The 18,290-nt window shown below is 53.8% G+C and overlaps 1 protein-coding gene and 1 long non-coding RNA gene across 8 annotated transcripts in view; one reads left to right on the top strand and one right to left on the bottom strand.

Annotated features, from left to right (window-relative positions):
• Window positions 1–153: 153 nt before the first annotated feature.
• LOC115296201 lies at window positions 154–1,681 on the bottom strand. Of its 2 annotated transcripts, none has more exons than XR_003910766.1 (2): window positions 1,082–1,681; window positions 154–456 (listed from the first exon to the last, which is right to left on the bottom strand). It is a non-coding gene; the product is annotated as an uncharacterized LOC115296201 (long non-coding RNA). The 2 variants fall into 2 exon arrangements; XR_003910765.1 differs by having other exon boundaries at window positions 1,205–1,681.
• Window positions 1,026–18,290, top strand: part of BTN1A1 (butyrophilin subfamily 1 member A1) — a 22,859-nt gene continuing 5,594 nt past the window's right edge. The window contains exons 1-3 of one of the 6 annotated variants that reach the window (XM_029944629.1): window positions 1,026–1,657; window positions 17,864–17,999; window positions 18,146–18,285. In XM_029944629.1, the coding sequence (XP_029800489.1) occupies window positions 17,921–17,999; window positions 18,146–18,285 (219 nt within the window). In that variant the 5' untranslated portion in view covers window positions 1,026–1,657; window positions 17,864–17,920. Of the gene's footprint in view, window positions 1,658–5,851; window positions 9,830–17,863; window positions 18,000–18,145; window positions 18,286–18,290 lie in introns of those variants that run through there. The other 5 variants (XM_029944633.1, XM_029944630.1, XR_003910758.1 and 2 more) reach the window with 5 other exon arrangements.

The following is an 18,290-nucleotide window of genomic DNA, read 5'->3' as shown; positions in this document are numbered from 1 at the left end:
GTTGGAGAATCACAAGTCATGGCATCTCTAGAAAAATTTGAGAGAATGAGAGCAAAAACATTCTATTATTATCATTATTACTACTACTACTAATGGGGTTTTAAAGTCATGGGGGTCCGGGGCTGATGGCCAAGAAAGAATTCTTGAGACGTCTTTGGTGCAAAAAGGTGATTTTATTAAAGCCCAGGGACGGACCCGTGGGCAAAAGAGTCAGGACCGGGGCTGTGAGGAGTGAGTGCCTATACACTGTGGGGTTGGGGGAGGTAAAGCCAAAAGAGAGGGAGGCCCCCGAAAGGACTTGCATGTGCTACAGAAGGCTCTTAAAATACCGGAGCCCCGGCAATGGTCAGGCCATGGTCAGGCCACGGTGGTTTTCCCTCCAGTAAGACAGGAACACGAAGACGGTGGGGAGGTGCTGGAGACGTGTCACACTCTACTTGCCTCAGGCATTTGTCACTGGGTTGCAGGTTATAAAGAAATTCAATGTCATTTACCTTTTCTTTTTGCCTTTGTTCCCCACATCACTATGGAGGGGTCGGTCAGGTTGGGGCTCCAGGAGACTGAAACTACAGGTTTCTGAAGATTAGACTATTGGTAATACTGCCCTTTTCTGGTCATTTACTAAGACATTTGTAAACTGATGGAGACTCACGTTCTGCAAGACTGCGATCTCTATCAGAAAGATAACCATTTGTTTTTCCCTTTCCTTTGTTCTTGGGCAGCCAGGAGGGCCTGCGGAATGTCGCACAGATCCCACCTGGGCGGGGGGTGCTGAGGTGTGCGGGGTGTCGGCTTGCCTTTGGCTCCCTCATCAAGTAATGCGGGGAGTGGGGGGGAAGCCCTGGGCAGGTGGCCCCCACACATGCTGGCTCTTTCCTAGTCCTCAAGTCTCTGAAAATCCATCACTTCCTCCAGGAGACCCTTCCTAACTTCGCCACCCAGAGCGGTCCCGGGGCGGGGAGGGGGAGGGGGGACAACGGCTGGGTGGGGACCCCACCCCCGCCCCCAACCGCGGAGCCCGTTGCTCTGGGCGGAGCACTGGGGAAGAACAGGCGGGGCCACACGATCTAGGGCTGCAGACCTCCTAGGAATGCGGAAGCAGGATGTTTGCCAGAAGGAACTCCGCAGAGGAAACTGGACCAAACCGGCCTGCGCCTAGACCGACCCGAGCCGGCCCTTCACCAGCTAGCTCCGTCCCCCTTACCGTAGGTTCGCGGCCGCCAGGGGTGGAGACTTAACATGCTAATGAGACACGCCGGGCAGGTGGAGGCACGTGCTGCGCACTGCGCCTGCGCGCCAACTTCCGGTGTCTCCGCCCCCGCCAGCCGGCCTCCTCCGCTCCCGCCTCAGCTGCTTTGCAAACGGCGGGCCGGGTTCGGGTGCCTGCGGGGCTCCAGCGCCTGGCGCCTCCCCCCTGGTGCTGCAGGAACCCCGGGAACCGTCGCCGGCCCCTGTCGCGGGCCCAGGTCGAGTTCTGTTGGCGCTGAGATCCCAAGAGCCCCGGGGTCGGGATCGTACTTTGGCAACCACGCAGCGACCCCAAGAGGGCGCCCCGATGAGTGGCCGAGGGCCCGGCGCCCGCGGACGGCGGAGGGAGGTACCCCCTCGCGTGCGACTCCCCAGCGGCCCGGAGCCGGAGTCCCGCGTCCCCGCGGCGGTAAGTGCTGCCTCCCGCCGCCGACGCCGCCCCTCGTGTCGGGCGGCGCACGGGGCGGCGCCGGTGTTGCCCGGCTCCCTCTGTCACCGTCACTGTGCTCTGCGTTTCTCGGGCGGAGCAAGGCTGTCTGGGCCAGCGTTCCGGGGCCGAGTGCGCCCTTGCCCCCCGCCCCGAGTCTAACCCACCCTCCCCAGTGTTGGTCCCCTGCAGGTCACCGGAGCCTCTGGCGGGTTCAGCCCGGTCTGGGCATCCCCTCCCCTGGCATTCGTGATGCCTGGTCCCTGTTTCCTCGGTTTGTGTGAAACCTGGAATTGCTTCCAGACTCTGATTTTCTTTAGGCTCATATGTGTTCTCTCTGTGGTCTCTCCGAGCGGGTCGTTGCCCGGACAACTCCGTGTTGTCTTTGCGGAAGTGTTAACTTCCCGACGGCTCCTCTTTTGCCTTTTTGTTTGTCTTGTGAAACATCTGGTAACTTTTTATCCTATTAAGAGGGAAGGAGAATTCCTGGTGAGCAAGACTCAGTTCCAGTGTAAGGCTGAAGATATCGGACCTGGTCCGCACTGGGGCGCCTCTAGGATTAACCTTTTTCTGTTCAGGGAGCCTCCAGTTTAAGAAACTTAGCTTCCCTCCTACTGGCCTGCTTCTACCAATGGCCCAGTTGACAAAAGGAGACGTCCATTATTCACACAGAATCACACAGAATCACACAGAATTCACACAGAGTCACAAAATGTGATCGTACCTGCTAGTCAGCTTTCACTTTTTTTTTTTTTAATAAGTCACCAGGTCCGTCCAACTTCTCAACATGGGCAACACCTTAAATGGGACAAAGGACTCTCTTATAGGATGTTATTTTAACAATTGGGATCATTTTTAAATTGGATGGTTTTATGAAAAGGAAAGAAAAGGAAATGTATTTTTAAAAAATTATTATTATTATTATTATTATTTTCTGTGACACTGTTCGGCCCCAATGTAATTTAGGAGACCAAGGACCAAGAACAGTGGCCTCAAAATGGATCATTAAATTTTAGTATTATCTTGCAGTTGGATTTGTTTTGCAAAAGATTTCAGAAATAGGGAGAGACCCCCAAGACCTCAAAGTAAGGGATCCTTGCAGAGTCTGTGTGACCTCCAGTCATTACCACTGGCTGCTGGGTTAAAACCAGATATTTTGTTTATTTACTTATATTTACATTTACTTGAGAGAGACAGAGACAGAGCAGGGGAGGGGCAGAGAGAGAGGAAGATGGAATCCCAAGTAGGCGCCACAAAGTCAGCGCAGAGCCTGATGTGGGACTCGAACTCAAGAACTGTGAGCTCATGACCTAAGTCGAGTGCTTAACCGACTGCACCACCCAGTTGCCCCGAAACTAGACGTTTTAGACAGTCCCCTGTTCTAGTCACCTGGCACCAAGTACTTCTTCTCAAGAGTCCCCTCCCAAACCCCCTCTACCCCTGTGACTTTGACCCCAACAACTTGCCCTCCTCTTCCAAGGGCTCCCCTCCTCCTCATTCATACGGAGCTTCCCTGTCCTGCCAGCCCCCTCCCTCCTCTGGAGTAATCCCACTAGCCCTGCTGTGCCTGCCAACTCGGGCCCCAACCTGCCCCAACCAAATCAATTTCCCCTGAGGGAAGGGCCATCCCCGAGGGAGGGATTTCCAGAGTTCCTGTCCCTTCCTCGCTTACAGACCTGATTCTGCGTAAGGAAAAGTTGGATCAATTTTCCCAAAAACAAAACAAAACATCCTCTAGATTTAGGGAAGAGTTTATTAAAGGTAAATCTTGCCTTCTCCCTTACCCAACGGGATGTCATCCCACCCCTTACTGTTGCACCCTAGATGGAAAAGACAGGTCCTGGGAAGGCTGGGGCTTGGGGTCTGCCCGCCCAGGGGCCGGAGGACATGCTGTCCCTGCGGGGGACTCACAGTGGGATCAGGAGGGCAGTACCCCCAGGGGCCAGAGGCGCTTTATTACCTGCCTGTCAGAAGGCACGACAATGCTTAGCGAAAAAGTAGCTATGACAAGGGGAGGGAAATCACTCAGCAAAAAGGATGAGATTCCAGCTGTCTTTCTAATCTGGTGACGGTCGCCTTCCTCAGACACGCAGATGGAGACCCAGAGTCGGCCACAGGGAGGTCTTCACTGACTCTGCCCTGTGTCCCCTGACCTGCCTCCGATCTCAGGGGGAGGCTGCAGACGGCAGAGGCCGGTCGGCAGTCCCTGCTTTCCACCTTGGTGGAGGAGGCCTTCAGGTCTTTAATAACCGAGACAAGGCAGAGAAGGCCAGTAATGACAAGGGTAGCAAAACAGGCAAGGTTCCAGCGACGCTGGTCCAGCCTCCGCCTCAGGTCACCCCGGGACCCCGCAGACCACAGCCCAAACCACCGGGTCAGAGCAGGGGCTGCCCTGGACCAACAGGTGTGTGCAATGCAGGCCGGAAGGCAGGGGGGCGGGGCCTGCCTGCCCCAGGGAGGGACCCCGGTCCCAGCCAGTCTCTTGGACGAGGGGCCCCGCAACCACGCAGCGGCGCCAGGAGCTGCCCGCCCCAGCGCCCACCCGGCCCCTCAACATTGCACTGGCGGAGCCGCGGCCACCCTTGATAGGGCAGGTGGGAAAACGACATTCCCTGTACGTACTGGAACCGCCTGCTCTGTCCTGACTCAACCTGTGGGCCCCTCCCCAACCGTGACCTTGCGGTGGCTGGGGAGGTGGCCGGCCAACGGCCAGACAGTTGACTTTTCCCCTGGTCCCTGAGGCCACATGGACTGTTTGTATGCATTCCTTCCCGTGTGCCCAGTGCTCTGTGCAGCGTCAGGGAGAGACCGATGAAACAATTCTGGAGCCTCTCTACCTTGAAAAGGGTGACGTGAAAATGGAGATGGAACAGAAACTGGGAGTTAGTTCATCTGTGGGCACTGCTGGGTGGTCCCAGGGCCCAGCCCGCAGAGATGCCTCAGGACAAAAAAACCCGAGTAGGCCCATCTGCGTGGGAGGCCCGCGGCCCAGGCGGGGCAAAACAAACAAATAAATCTTCCCCGTTCTTGGGGAAAACAGTGTCCCATAAAAAGTAAATCTTGAGGAATCCAGCTGATCATTTCAAAATTTCTCACGTACGGAGGGATCGAGCCTTGTCAACCCCATGTAACCCCTCAGTCCCCAGTCCTCCAGTGAGAGACGCCAATGGAGGACATTGCTTCGTACAGGATTTGAGGGCTATAAATGGTGCTGTTCTCATACCCCCAGTAGTACCCAGCCCCCTATACTCCGCTGAGCCAGGGGCCAGGCGATGCTGTTTTCTACCATCTTGGACCCGAAAGATGCCTTTTTCTGCATGTCGCCTCATGAGGAGAGTCGGTAGTTACTTGACTTTGAGTGGAAACCCCCTGATACTCAAGACACTGCTCGGTACACCTGGATGGTGCTTCCCCAGGGCTTTAGAGAACGCTCCCCCACCAACCTATTTGGAAGTATATCGGCCAAAGAGTTATAAGAACTAAAATTGAGAGATGGGATCTTCTCACAATATGGTGTTTGTCAAAAGCCAGTGACTAAGCAGTCCTTGAGCCATAATCCTGCAAAAGCCCTACGTTTTCTAGCCAACAGAGGGTATAGGGTCCCCCATCAAAGGCTCACGGTCATAACCTGTATTTGGGCTTCATCCTAATACCAGGCACCCGTGTCCTGGCCACGGATCCCAAGAGGACCGTCAGCGCCTGCGTGGTCCGCAGACTAGAAAGCAACTCCGTGGCTTTCTTGACCTCAGAGAGTTCTGTTGTATCTGGTTCCCCAGTTATGGCCCTAATGGCGAAGCCCCTATATGAGGCCTTGAAGAGGGAAAAAAGGGAACCCCTGCAATGGACGGTGTCGGGGGGCTTTTAGAGCCTTGAGTACTGAGCTGGACGTGGCCCCTGCCCTAGGGCTCCCCTGTTTGGATAAGCCTCTCACCTTCGATATCCCTGAGAGGCGGGGGTCCTGACTCAAAGCTGGACCCTGATCAGAGACTACTTTTCAGAAGAGCTAGACCGAGTTGTACAGGATGGCCTAGCGGTGACAACCACATCTCTCTTAGTGAGCAAGGCCGGTAAGCTTATTCTGGGTGAGCCTGACTCCCGGTCAAGTTCAGGGCATATTAGAATTAGAGGGCTCTGCTGGCTGAGGAAGGCTAACTAAATATCAGGTCCTCTTTCCAGATTCCCCGAGTATTGTAAAGGTCCTCTGGACTACCATCCGGACGGAGACAGGAGGGTCTCCGACATCAGGATGGAGACCCTGGAAGAGACCTATTCCAGCAGACCTGACCTTCAAGACAAACCCCTTGACAAACTGGATATGGTGTCATTTATGGACGGGAACTCTTGTGGAGGGAAGATCTGGAAGGCAGGCTGCATGATCGTGAGCCTGAGTAGCGCTCTCCTCAACACTTGGTCCACCCAAAAGGTTGAACTGTTAGCCCTAATTAGGGCCTTGCAGTTGGGGGAAAGAAAAGATTAAATCTCTATACAGATTCAAAATACGGGTTCTGTGCCCTTACAGCGTGCCCATGTGGCCGTCCAGAAAGACAGGAATGTTAACAGCAAGAAATTCACCAGTGAAACATAGGGACCTAATTTTCAGTTTCCTGGGCACAGTGCAGTTTCTTTTTCAGGTGGCGGTGGTCCAGTGTGAAGTTGTCAAAAAGACGTGACCTCTGTAAGCGAAGAAAATAATAACAAGGCTGACTAATCAGCTGTCCAAATGGTCCACAGAGCGCAGGAACCAGATCAGATGCCCACCACCTTGAGAACTGGCTTCTCTGAGTTCCCCAACCTTGAATGCTCCCCGCTGGAATGGGGGGCTGCAGACAGGGATATACAGAACGAGGTGCTGGGGGCTTAGGAGAGAGGACAAAATTCTCATTCCAGAAACCCAACAGTAAGAGCCCAAACATTCACCTGATGCCACCCGTTATGGAAGACATGTCCAATGGGACTTGGTGCAAAAGGTCTTTCTAGGATAGAAACTTAGACACTAAAACAGGTTACCCCTGCCTGTGACTTCTGCACCCAAATTAAGCCACAGAGCCATCCGGTCTGTCCCTCTTATCATGCTGGCCCAACCCCGGGGGGCATGTCCTGGGGACGGGCAAGTCGACTTCACCCAGATGCTATCACTGGCAGCCTACGGGGATTATCTTGAGTTTGTTGCTGTTTTTGCTTCCCCACCCGGGTCTGGAAAGGTCTGTAAATCCCTCCTAAAAGGGAATTCCCAAGTCTCTAAACAGGCTGCCTTTTACAGCTAAAGGCCCCCAGAGCCTTTCGGCAGCCCAGGGAATGAGTTATAAATCACATGCCCCCTGGCAGTCCCATTCTTTGGGGAAGGTAGAAAAGATGAATCAGACCCTTAAAAAGACGTGAGTCACACTCTGTTGAGAAACTGAAAAGCCCTGGGTCAAATTGCTTCCTCTCACTACTCAGAGCCCCACCGCCAGTAAGACTCCGTGCATCTGAAATGACGTGGGCGACCGACCCTTCCTCCAGCCTGATCCCACCACACTGGATGATCTTCCCGGCCTGCAGTCTGTGGTGAATCTGGCCAAGTGCACAAAGCTGGTTGGGCTTCTGCTAATCACAGGCTGCCGGCAGCCCCCAGAGTCGCTTAGAAGAGACCGCACCTCTGCAAAGTGATCCGGGGCATCAGGCCCTCCTTACAACTGGGAAGGAGGGCTGCCCAGACAAAGTCAGCTGCGGCCCACGAGGAAACGTCCTTATCAGGTGATTTTTAGCCACTGCAGTGGCAGTCAGGCTGCAAGGAATCCCTACCTGGGGACATCTTTCCAGGCTAAAATCTCTTTCTCCTGGACATCCTCAGAGATGCCCGGAAGGCCGAGAACTCCCATCTTCCGCCTGTGAGCCCGTGGAAGACCCCAGACACCTGGTTCGAGAAGCGACCTTCAGAGTCGGATAAGTAATTCTATCCAGGTGGATTCGTTTGCTGACTTTTTTTTTGGTTGCCGTGGTTTTCCTTTTTCTTCTCTGTGGGGACCATTTTGGGTCACCTCCACTCTCTGGCACAGACCCGTTCTGCCCCTGCTGGGTCTAGAAGGTAAAACCAATGATGGGATGCGTGACGTGGACCCCTCTCTTGGCCCTTCTCCTGGGGATGAGTTGGGAAGAAAATAACAAAGGGAGGGAAACCTGGGGAGAAAACTCAATTGCCAACTTGTCTAACATTATGGCCTCGGGAAATAATCTCTCTAATTGTTGGATCTGCCATCCCCACCCACAGAGGGGGGCTCCTAAGCTCCAGTTTGTACCCACGAATGAGGATGTTCCTCTCACGTTGACTTCTGGACCCGTTAGGAGCATCCCACTGCTGGTGGGGGAACTCGAGGATCGCCAGGATATGGCGTGTGTGACCCTTACAGATACTTGGAACCAAACGGGCCTCCAGGTTAAGCGCCCTCTTCTCTGTAGAGAACAGGGGCGGCCCTGCTGCCCCTGCGAGACCAGCACCTGCCTTCCCCGGGCGGGGAGCTCGCCCCCCATTTTCCCTATGTCCTTCTCCACGGCAAGCTCTTCGTGTGTCCCCAACCGGACGCACTGGTGTGTGGACGCCTCCCTGCTCCCGCCCGGGGACCAGCCGAACTTCTCCTGTACTTTCTGGAAGGGAACAGCTGCCCCTTCCTGGAGGCTCGCCTACCAGACCCCATCTGCCTTCAGTAGCCACGCGGGAATAGAGGAGGACGCAGAGCTGGGCGGGGGCCCGATGGACGGAGGGCCCCTGTCGCCCAGGTGCAAGAGCACGCCCACCTGGGGGCCCCTTTTACGCAGCTGGTTTAACTCTCCTGCGGCCCGCCGGGCCTGTGCCCCCCGAGGACACCTGTTCTTCTGTGGCCCGCCCCAGAATAAACTGCCCTGCGAAGGGAGCCCCGGCTCCTCCTTCTCCAGGCCTCTCCGGGCAGTGGCCTATTCGTGTGTAGACAACGTCCACTTCCGGGGAGAGTGCACTGTGGGGCGCGTGCGCCCGGAAGGGTTAGCCGCCGCCATACAGAACCTCACCTCTCAAGCCAGACGGAAGAGAGCCCTCGGGCTAATCCTGGCGGGGACTCCCCTCCGGGACGGGGTTTCCTTTCAGGAGGCAGCCTTAGAAAGCCTTACCCAGGTCATGGAAAACGCGGCCTCAAGCTCTGGTGACCCCTCAGAGGGCCTCCAGGAGCCCCCGGATTCCCGTGACGATAGGCTGGCTCTAGATTATCTCCTGGCCACACGAGGGGGCGTCTGCGTGGTAGTGAACGACACGTGCTGCACGTACATCAACGCCTCCGGGGAAGTCGAACTGAACACTCAGGAGGTTTCCAGACAAGCCGGGTCGCTGCGTGGGTTCAAGAGCCCCAGTGCCCAGACCGTAGGGCTCAGCGGGCACTTACCTAGCGTTGCGTGACGCCTTCCTTCCCGGGCCTCTGGCGGCCAACCCTCTTTTGTTAATCTTCAGACCCTACCTCCTTCATTTTTTGGTTAAGTTGGAGTCTTCTCGAAGACAGCAGTTTCCTGTCCCACCCATCCAGCCCCAAGAGGGACAAGGTCCCTAGCGATGGGTAGAGCAGTCAGCGAGAGCTTCTTACTCCTCCAGGCAGGACAGGGTCAACGCCCCGCTCAGCAAGAAGCAGTTTCAGAAGATGAGACCGCCGGCCCCTCCTCCTTAGGACTCAGGGGGGTAAAATCTCTCAGGCGGAATGAGGTAGACCAGGCGCGTGTCTGGGACCCCCTCCCCACCCCAGCCACCACAAAGCCCATGCTCTACGAGGGCTGAGCCCTGTGCTTTTGAACATTTAATCTCACAGGGATGCGGGGGCAGGGTGTTTTCCAGAAGGAACTCAAATGAAGAAACCAAACGAAACCAGCCTGTGCCAAGATGGACCCCAGCGCTGGCCCTCACCTACTTTTATCTTCATTAAATACCAATAATTGCAGCCGGGGTGGAGACTTCACTTGCCAGTGAGACACCGGGCGGAAGTGTGTTCTGTCCTCCTGCGCCTGCGCCCCAGCTCCCTGTGTCGCCGCCTCCACCTGCTGCCTCAGCCCCTTCACAGGCCTTGCCGGTGTTTGTTCGGGAAGCTGGCGGGGCGTCGTTCGCGGCGCTGCCCCCCTGGTGCTGGAGCATAGACCCCAATAAACGCTGCCGGAATCGTTTCTTGGCCTCGTGTCAATTTCTGTTTTTGCTGAGAGCCAGAGACCCCTGGGGTCAGAACAGTCCCAGCCGGCCCTCTTGGCTTTCTCAAGTTCCGGGCCCTGGTGATGGGGGTGGCTTTTTCCTTGTTAGTACAGAGAGGGTATTTTCCATCCGAGAGATTTGCATTTCGGTGCCGGAGACTTGTTTCCTGCTTTCAGTGGGACGGAGGAGGATATGAGTGAGTGTCCTTGCACTAGTTCCTAAGTACCGGATCTGATTCGGATCACCACTATGCCACAGTGGCACCTTTGGGGGTGGCCTGCCTCTGTCCCTGGATCAGTGCAGGGGAGGCAAAACTTTACTTCTTCCCGTCTTAGGTTTCCAGCTAGGACTCTAACGAAAAGATTAACAAGAGAAGAACAGTTACACACGCAGTGCACGGCACAAGAGAGCAACCTAATGAAAAGTACCTCACAACGGTGATGTAGAATTCCAACTTCCTTTCCATCCTCAATAAAGGAGAGTACATTTGCAGAGATGATAGGAGAAAGGAAAACCATTATAGGCCCCAAGGGCAACAAGCTGGGAAGGGACCAATATGGAGGAATGTGATGGAGAATGGTTGGTTTCCAGATTCTTCTGGTTCCTCTCGGGGCTGGTGAATTTATATCTTGTCTGTAGGCCAAGTGGGGAAAGTAAAGAGCTTTTCCTGTGTTGGCTGCTTTTCCTTTGTCCCTGACTCAAAAACCTTTAATTTAATTTATACAAAAAGCTACTAAATACATAAAGTAGATTAAAACAAAACAGTTATTTTTTTTTCTGGCATAGTTTAAATACACATAATGGATAATTCCAAAGAAATGCATTTTCCCCACAGTGTCCGGGACTGAAATTCTACAGAAATCGCTGCTTCTGAGTAACTGTGTTGGCCCCTTCTAGATTGCTTTCAGCTCAAAATAATTTCTGTGACAAAGTGACATATCTTGGGTGGCCTGTTCTGCTACTTTTCATCATCAAAATGTCTAGGGCTTTTTTTCCCTCCCTTACATCAAAGACTGATTCTCTCCACATCTGAGACTTCTCATTTGGGGAATATTATTTTGGAAGTGAAATGGAGGGGGAGGGCTCCCAGCGGAGAGGGCTGAGGGTGATTTCTGTGGGTTTCACCAGATCCGCTGCTCCGCACGATGTCTGTGCCTTGTGGGCATTTAAACCTTAGATGTGCTTGGATCCCATAACCCTTTAAGACTTCCAGTCAAAAGTCACCCTAGTCTAGAGTCTAGAACTACAGTTGTAGGTTTTTCAAAATTGGAAGGGATTCAGGGTCCCTGGGTAGCTCAGCATGTGACTCTTGTTCTTGGGGTTGGGAGTTAGAACCCTACATTCAGTGTAGCAGTTACTTAAATAAATAAATAGATAGATAAAGAAATTTTTTTTGTTTTAAATGGAAGGGAGGGGTACCTGGGTGGCTCGGTCAGTTAAAGTTGTGTCAGACTCTTGATTTGGGCTCAGGTCATGGTTTTGCTGGTCAGGGGTTCAAGCCCTGCATTGGACCCCATGCATGGAGCCTGCTTGGGATTCTGTGTCTTCCTCTCTCTGCCCCTCCTCTGCTCTCTCTCCCTCTCTCTCTCTCTCTCTCTCAAAATAAATAAATACATACATATGTACATACATAAAATTGGAAGGGATTCTAAAGGTTATAAAACCCAAATACATTAAATAATACATAAGTCCTGAATACCTTTCGATCTGAAAGAGACTGTGGACTCTGAGAGGAGAAAGCCGCCAAGGACGGGCAAGGCAGCTCCGGGATCGTGATGGAGCGAGACCAGTGCGCCGTGCAGTCACGTTCGGAGCACAGACACAGATGCAGACTGCGTGCGGACCACAAGGGCGACCACACAGCTCCCCCTCGGCTACCGACTTCCTTACCCATCACAGTTTCAGCCCGCTCCGTCCCTCCATATTTTAAAAAAAGTCAGGATATGCAATCTATTCAATCCTGCAACAGCCCCCCCCCCCCCCCGATTTCCAGCAGCATTCATGCCGAGCAACCCTTCCCTCTGGGACCCTCTCCCAACCCCCCACCACAAACTGAGATCCTATAAATCCTTCCCGCCCCCTCTCACTGAGACACCCCAACTCCCAGTCCCCCCCTCTCCCCAGTATGTGGGACCCGTGCTGCTGTGACAGGTCCTATCGAATTCAACTGGGTTTGGCCACAGGTCCGCCTCGGCTGCTGGGCACCAGCAGGGCCACGGGCAGGTCCGAGCCCCCGTCACCCCCCACCATCCGTCCCAAGCGCGGCTGCAGATTCCACCTAAGCTCCCCAGAGACAGCAACCTTTCTTAGCATGTTCAGCCAAAAGGAACTTCCTGCAGATTTCTGAGAACGTGAACTGCAACAGAAAGCATTCCCTGTTCCTGATGTATTGACAGTTTTCGGTAATCAAGTAGTCACAGAAGGGGACAGTCACTGCATTGTGTGATTCCTAAGCACATTCCCTCCTCCTTCCCGTGTCTTAAATCTGAATTGCTTTAGTTCTGTTTGTTTTCCAAGAAATACCTACAGGGGCTTGGAGAATTCTGGGGTTCTCCCACATGGTCCCATCCACAAGGCTTTGCATCTCTTAGAAAACACAGGACCTGCCTGCCGGTGCAGAATGGGGAGCACAGCGGTGTGCACATTGGTGCCTCGCCATTTCTCTGCGGCTCTGACCCCTACCAACCACGGGGTCAAAGCCTCAGGGTACGCAAAAGTGAAAAACACTGACAGCGTCTTAGTGACAAGGCTGGAGAGAAGAGACGGTGTAAACTGCCTCCACCTGGAAGACGCGCAGGCCTCCTGGAAGGTGGTGGTCAGATGAGTCACCTCGTTCTCCTTCCCTGAGAGCCGCTCAGCCGGAGCCCGTGGTCAGGGGTGGGGGCGGGCGGCGGAGGCCTGGGAGCAGGTTGAGAAAGGCCTTCTCATGGACAGCTGACTGTTCTTAGCACGTTGTCTCATGTCTGCGGAGACGGAAGAGATGCCTTCGGAATCTCGCACATTCACTGACTCAGCCTCCCCTCCCCCTCCCTTCCCCCTTTTCTCGTCTCTTCTCTGTTTCTCTTTCTGTCTCACCCTCTCAGATATCACCTGCATACACTCTGTGATATTCACCCTAGAATGGAGCTAAACTTTGTATTTTCATGTTTTTATAGCCTCTCCCCAGAGGGCAAATAAATGTAGCCCTGCTTTGGAGGGTTCTGTCTACCAGGGAACAGGAAGAGAGGCTGCAGGGGGTAGATTCTGGAAAGAACTCAGAGACTGGTCCACACTACCCTGACCCCTGCCCGGGATCCTCCTACTTCCCGACTCAGCCCATCCTCCCTCGGGAGTGTCCCATAAGTTCCCAGTCCGCCCCCCTTCTTCGTTCTCAGAACTCTCCATTTCAAAAGCATTTCCAGGAATATGACTCAGAGACGAGACGTCCCCACTCAGCCAGCCCTCAGTGTCCTGCGCCCCAGGGCACACAGCACCCCTCCACCTCCACAAGCCCCTCTTCTGCACACAAACCCGTCCGCATCTTCTCCAGGCCCCCGCACCTGCTTCCTGACCCCCTGCGCATCGGCACCTGGGGCAGCGACACACCTGAACTTGACCCGGGCTGGGCAGCTGGGGGCATCTGCCGGCCTTGTGATGTCATCACTTTCGAACCATACGGAGATGAGTACGGCCCCTGCTCGAGGATGGCCGGTGAATTCATGAAGCTTCCGTATTTTAATAAAGACACTAATAATGTTGACATATCTAGCGATATGATTATTATCAACGAGCTAGTAGTGTGTGTCCCGAGAAAGCGGGTGACCACAAAGGGCACTCACAAGCCACCAAATCCAGCACTCCACCCGATGCCCATTCCCCGAGGCCCAGCCCCCCTCAGGGCATCCCGCCATCCTTGGGAAGTCGGCGCTTCACCTGAAGGCGTAAGGATCGAGGCAGAGCTCCCGAGCACCTGATTCTCGATTTGGGCTCAGGTCATGATCCAGGGTCACGGGATGGAGCCTCTCGTCGGGCCGCATGCTGAGCGAGGGGCCTGCTTGATTCTCTCTCTGTCCCTCTCCCCTGCTCACTTGCTCACTCTAAAACATGAAAAATAAACTAATTCCAAAAGGAGAACAAGCAGGGCCCCTGGCTGGCTCAGTGGGAAGAGCATGCGACTCTTGGTCCCGGGGCTGGGAGTGTGAGCCCCGCGCTGGATGGAGAGATGACTTGCGTCAATAAACAAACTTGAGAGAGAGAGAGAGAGAGAAGGGACAAGTGGTTGGTTCGGTCAAGTGCTGAGGAAGGTCACCTGGGACGAGGATGTGAGCACCCCTGCATGTGACCGGTCTGCGACACTGGCCCATTTGAACAGGGGTGGAAAAGGGCAGAGGGCTAAGTCCTGAGATGTGCTCCATCCGGGCACCCACATTCCGCAGCCAGAACGATTTTCGGGTCTCAGAGGGAAAAGTCTGTGCTCCTGGTCTCCGGTGACCCGCGAGGGGCCGGACCTTCCCCACAGCAGCCCCGCTCCGCTCAGCATCTCACAAACAGTGCGAGCCTGAGGGGCAGGCGCACCGAGAATCTCTGTCCCCTGAGCGAGGCTTGACTCAGAGATCCTGCCTTTGATGACCCAAGCCTGCGAATCTCTGTAGAAATGACTCCGATGTCACCCAGTCGAAACTGGGCCTGCCACGCAGCCTACCTTCTAAATACATTGCTGTCTGTCTATCTCCCTGGCCCCGTTCTTGTGCCCTGGAGCTCCCTTGGGTGCAGGGAAAAGCCCTTTTTTCTTCTTTTTTTTCCTTTTCTTTATCTTTCTTTCTTTCTCTCTCTCTTTTTCTCCTGCTTTCCCCCCAAAAATTCCCTGTGAGACTTTTTCGCCAACGCCGAGCAGGGGTCCGGAGTCTAGTGAGAGCGTGCCGAGGAGAGGAAAGCCATTATAGATAACATTTTCAGGAGTTAAGCACAAAGGGAAGTTGAGAAGGAGACAGGAGCACGTCAGGCTAGGAAGGCCAACGCCCAGTTAGCTTGATTTCAGCTGCAAACTTTATTTTGGCTCTTATGCTGATGAGAAGTCAGAGAGTAAGAGCTCAGTTTAGGAGAAGAAGATAGACTTGAAACAAAGGACAACAGTGAACACATGTTCCGGTCAAAGTAGGACTCAGGTCAGGTGTGTGCCAGTAGAGCGACCGGCAAGTTTTTGGTGTCACAGGATAAGCCAGACCCAGGTCCCGCAGCCTCGGTTTCCCATGGAGGGGGCTTAAGTTACCCAGAGTCGTAGTTAAACAAATCTCATCAAAATGAGGTAAAATGATGTGATTTACTCTAAATTTATGGATAAGACCCCAAGACTTTACGAGTGTTTCTCACTTGCGTTGGGCAGTGTGGGAGCTCCTTCCCGAAGCGCCTCTGGTTAGGGCCCTGGGGTGGGACCACCAGGAGCTCCAGCCGAGTGGACAGAGGAGAAGCTCTAGAAGACAGGGTGCACCTGCTTGCTTCTGGAAGACGTTGCCCTTAAATGGGCTTTTGAGGGAAGAGCAGGAGTTTGCTTGCAGACAGAGGAAGCAGATGCTCTAGGAAGGGGGGAGGCCGGCACTGGGGTCTGGAGGCCTGGGAAGGTGCTGTGGGCGGAGGCTACCCCTTCTTCCAAATTCTGCGAGAGGCAGAGGCGGGTCGGCCATCCAAGGGGAGGGAGAAGAGGCTGAGAGGAGGCAAGCAGGGGGATAGCTCGATCCTGCATTTTCGTGACCAGATCAAGTGTCTGAATTTGGTGCTGGGCCTCTAAGGAGACAGGTAAGGGTTTTTAAGCAAAAGGTGACATGATCAAATTTCCATTTGGTAAAAGTCACATAAGTCAACTGGAGCAATTATGTTTTCTTGGTCTTTTTTTTAATGTTTATTTTTGAGAGAGAGAGAGAGAGAGAGAATGAGCGGGGGAGGGGCAGAGAGACAGGGGGACAGAGGATTGGAAGTGGGCTCTGCACTGGCTGCAGCGAGCCTGATGTGGGGCTCGGACTCATGAACCCTGAGACCATGACCTCAGCCAAAGTCAGAGATTCAACCAGGTGCCCCTCTTCTGTTGGTCTTAATCATAATCTCAAATACAAGCAAAGTACAGACTGGGGTGGTGGAAGCCATGCGCCAGAAACACAGGGTTGACATCTTTAATTAATAAAAGTCTCATATAGAATAATAGGAAACAGCATCAGAATGTCCGGGGAGGAGGGGGGATGGGCAATTTGTCTAAAAAGATCACTTCCAGAACATATTAAATAGTGATATGAAAAGTGATCAGCCTCGCTGCCCTATAAATGCCTAGTGAAATGACAATTCGACCCATTTCACCCAACCCACTGGCGATGACTAGGGAACAGATGCTCTCTTGTTGGCAGGAATGAGGGGAAGGAGCGATTCCATCAGCGGTGTGACTGGCTTAACACTCCAGGAAGGAACTTTGGCAGCACGCTCATAATTCAACGTCTAGACCTGATGACTATCTTTCTGGGAATTTATCAGAAAGTTCGTCAGGAAGTTATCAAAGATGTGGATAAAGATTTATGTATAAAGTGCACTAGTTATAATAGGTAAGAAAAACACAAAAAATCCAAACACTAAGATGTCCCACAGTCTTGGGAATTGTAGGAACCTACAATATGATATTATGTAAGTATAAACACTGTTTCTGATTATGCAAAAGCTTCACCAGTTCTGCCAGATTGTGAACAGAGGCGGTCAGCGGTTGGTGACATAATGACGAGCGATTTCTACTTTGTAAAAGTGTTTTCCAGGGGCATCTGGCTGGCTCAGTGGATGGAGCACAAGAGCCTTGATCTTGGGGTTGTGAGTTTGAGTCTCACATTGGGGTGTAGAGATTACTTAAAAATAAAATCTTTAAAAAAATAATTTTAAAAAAAGTTTTCCTGTATTTTTCTTTTTTTTCCCCATAACAATAAGAGGTTTAGCCCAAACTAAGGAACTGAAGGCTGAATTGCTTGCAGGGACGCAACCTGGAGGCCGTGCAAACTAGTCACACACGTGCAGCCTGCCTACCTTTAAACGTTCAACCCACATAAACCACAGAATGACCATTACCCTCTTCTAAATCCTTACCATACACTAAGCACTTGAGAGGCTTAATAAAATTCAATGCTTGCAGTGCCTACCACTCTCCCAGTGCCTACCACTCTCCCAGTGCCTACCACTTTCAGGATAAAAGAAGTTAGGCTTAAGCGGGAAATAAACTGGCCTCACGCCTGCCATCTCACTTAGTGCTGTCTTGACCCTCCTTTTTCACCCAATCCCCTTTATTTAGTCCAGCTCGTCCATGAATATCCTGATCTTTGAGCTGAAGCCGCAAAGGCACAGACCCTTCATGTCTGGAAAACTTTCTCCCTCAAAGCCAAGGCGCCTGGGAGCTGGGGGCAGGCTTCCCTGAGATCATTTCCCTCTTCCTTCTTCCCTGCCTTTAACTTTTGTCCCTGAGGCCACAACCAGCTTTGTCACTTGGTAGTGAGGCTCGTTGGTGCCTCTTCCTTCAAGATCAGAGGTCAGTGCCTGTGACCGTGCTGGTCCCTCCCCAGAGAGCTAGCTAGCTTTCCCTCTCTCTGGCTCCTTCCTCCCCGGTCCTGGGCCCTCTACCCCCTGCCATTTGCTCTCTCCAGCTTCCTTCCTTTCTCCCAACTTCCCTCTTAACCTTCTCCAGTTCAATCCCCTGGTTTCCATCTCTACCTCCATCGCTTCATCTTTATTATCATTGCTGAAAGCAAATGCCAAATTACTATTTAAAAAAAAAGAAAGAGGCTTTTTAGAGCAGTGGTTCATTGATACGTAACCCATGAATGGGTTCTAAGCCGACAGTTCCCTTCTCCTAAGATTCTTTTGGGGGTTTTCGGGCCTATTCCGCGGCTGTGCACCTGCTTGGCCACACGGGGGGGTGTGCGCACGGGCCGTGGTCCGCGGGGGGAGGGGGCGAGCGGGGGGCTCCCAGCGGGAGAACGGCGTCGAAAGATCCGTCTCCCGGCCTGCGTCTCCAGGCACCAGTTTTGACACCCGCAGGACACCGGTGACCTGCTGCCCCAGGGAGCCCGGACATGGCAGCTTTTCCAAACCCCTGCCTCCCCGCGTGCCTGCTCGTCCTCACTTTGTTCCGACTGTCCCGGCCGGATTCGGGTAGGTCCCCCCGGGTCTCCCTCTCCGCCTCCCTGGGGTTCCCCCCCACCGGCGACCTCGGCCAGGGTGCGGGTGGCGCAGACTGCCCTCCGTCCGAGCAGGCCCTCAGCCCCCGCACGCCCCGTCTGCCCGCCTGGTTTCCGCAGCCCCCTTCCACGTGATCGGCCCCGCGGAGCCCGTCGTGGCCGCGGTGGGGGACGACGCCGAGCTGCCTTGCCACCTGTCCCCAGGCGCGAGCGCCGAGCGCACGGAGCTGCGCTGGCTCCGCGGGGCGGCGGCGGTGCTGGTGCG

The sequence above is a fragment of the Suricata suricatta genome, chromosome 7, assembly GCF_006229205.1.
Source record: "Suricata suricatta isolate VVHF042 chromosome 7, meerkat_22Aug2017_6uvM2_HiC, whole genome shotgun sequence".
Classification (NCBI taxonomy): domain Eukaryota; kingdom Metazoa; phylum Chordata; class Mammalia; order Carnivora; family Herpestidae; genus Suricata; species Suricata suricatta.
Note: the sequence above shows the minus strand (reverse complement) of the source record. Positions and strands in the feature narration are given on the sequence as shown.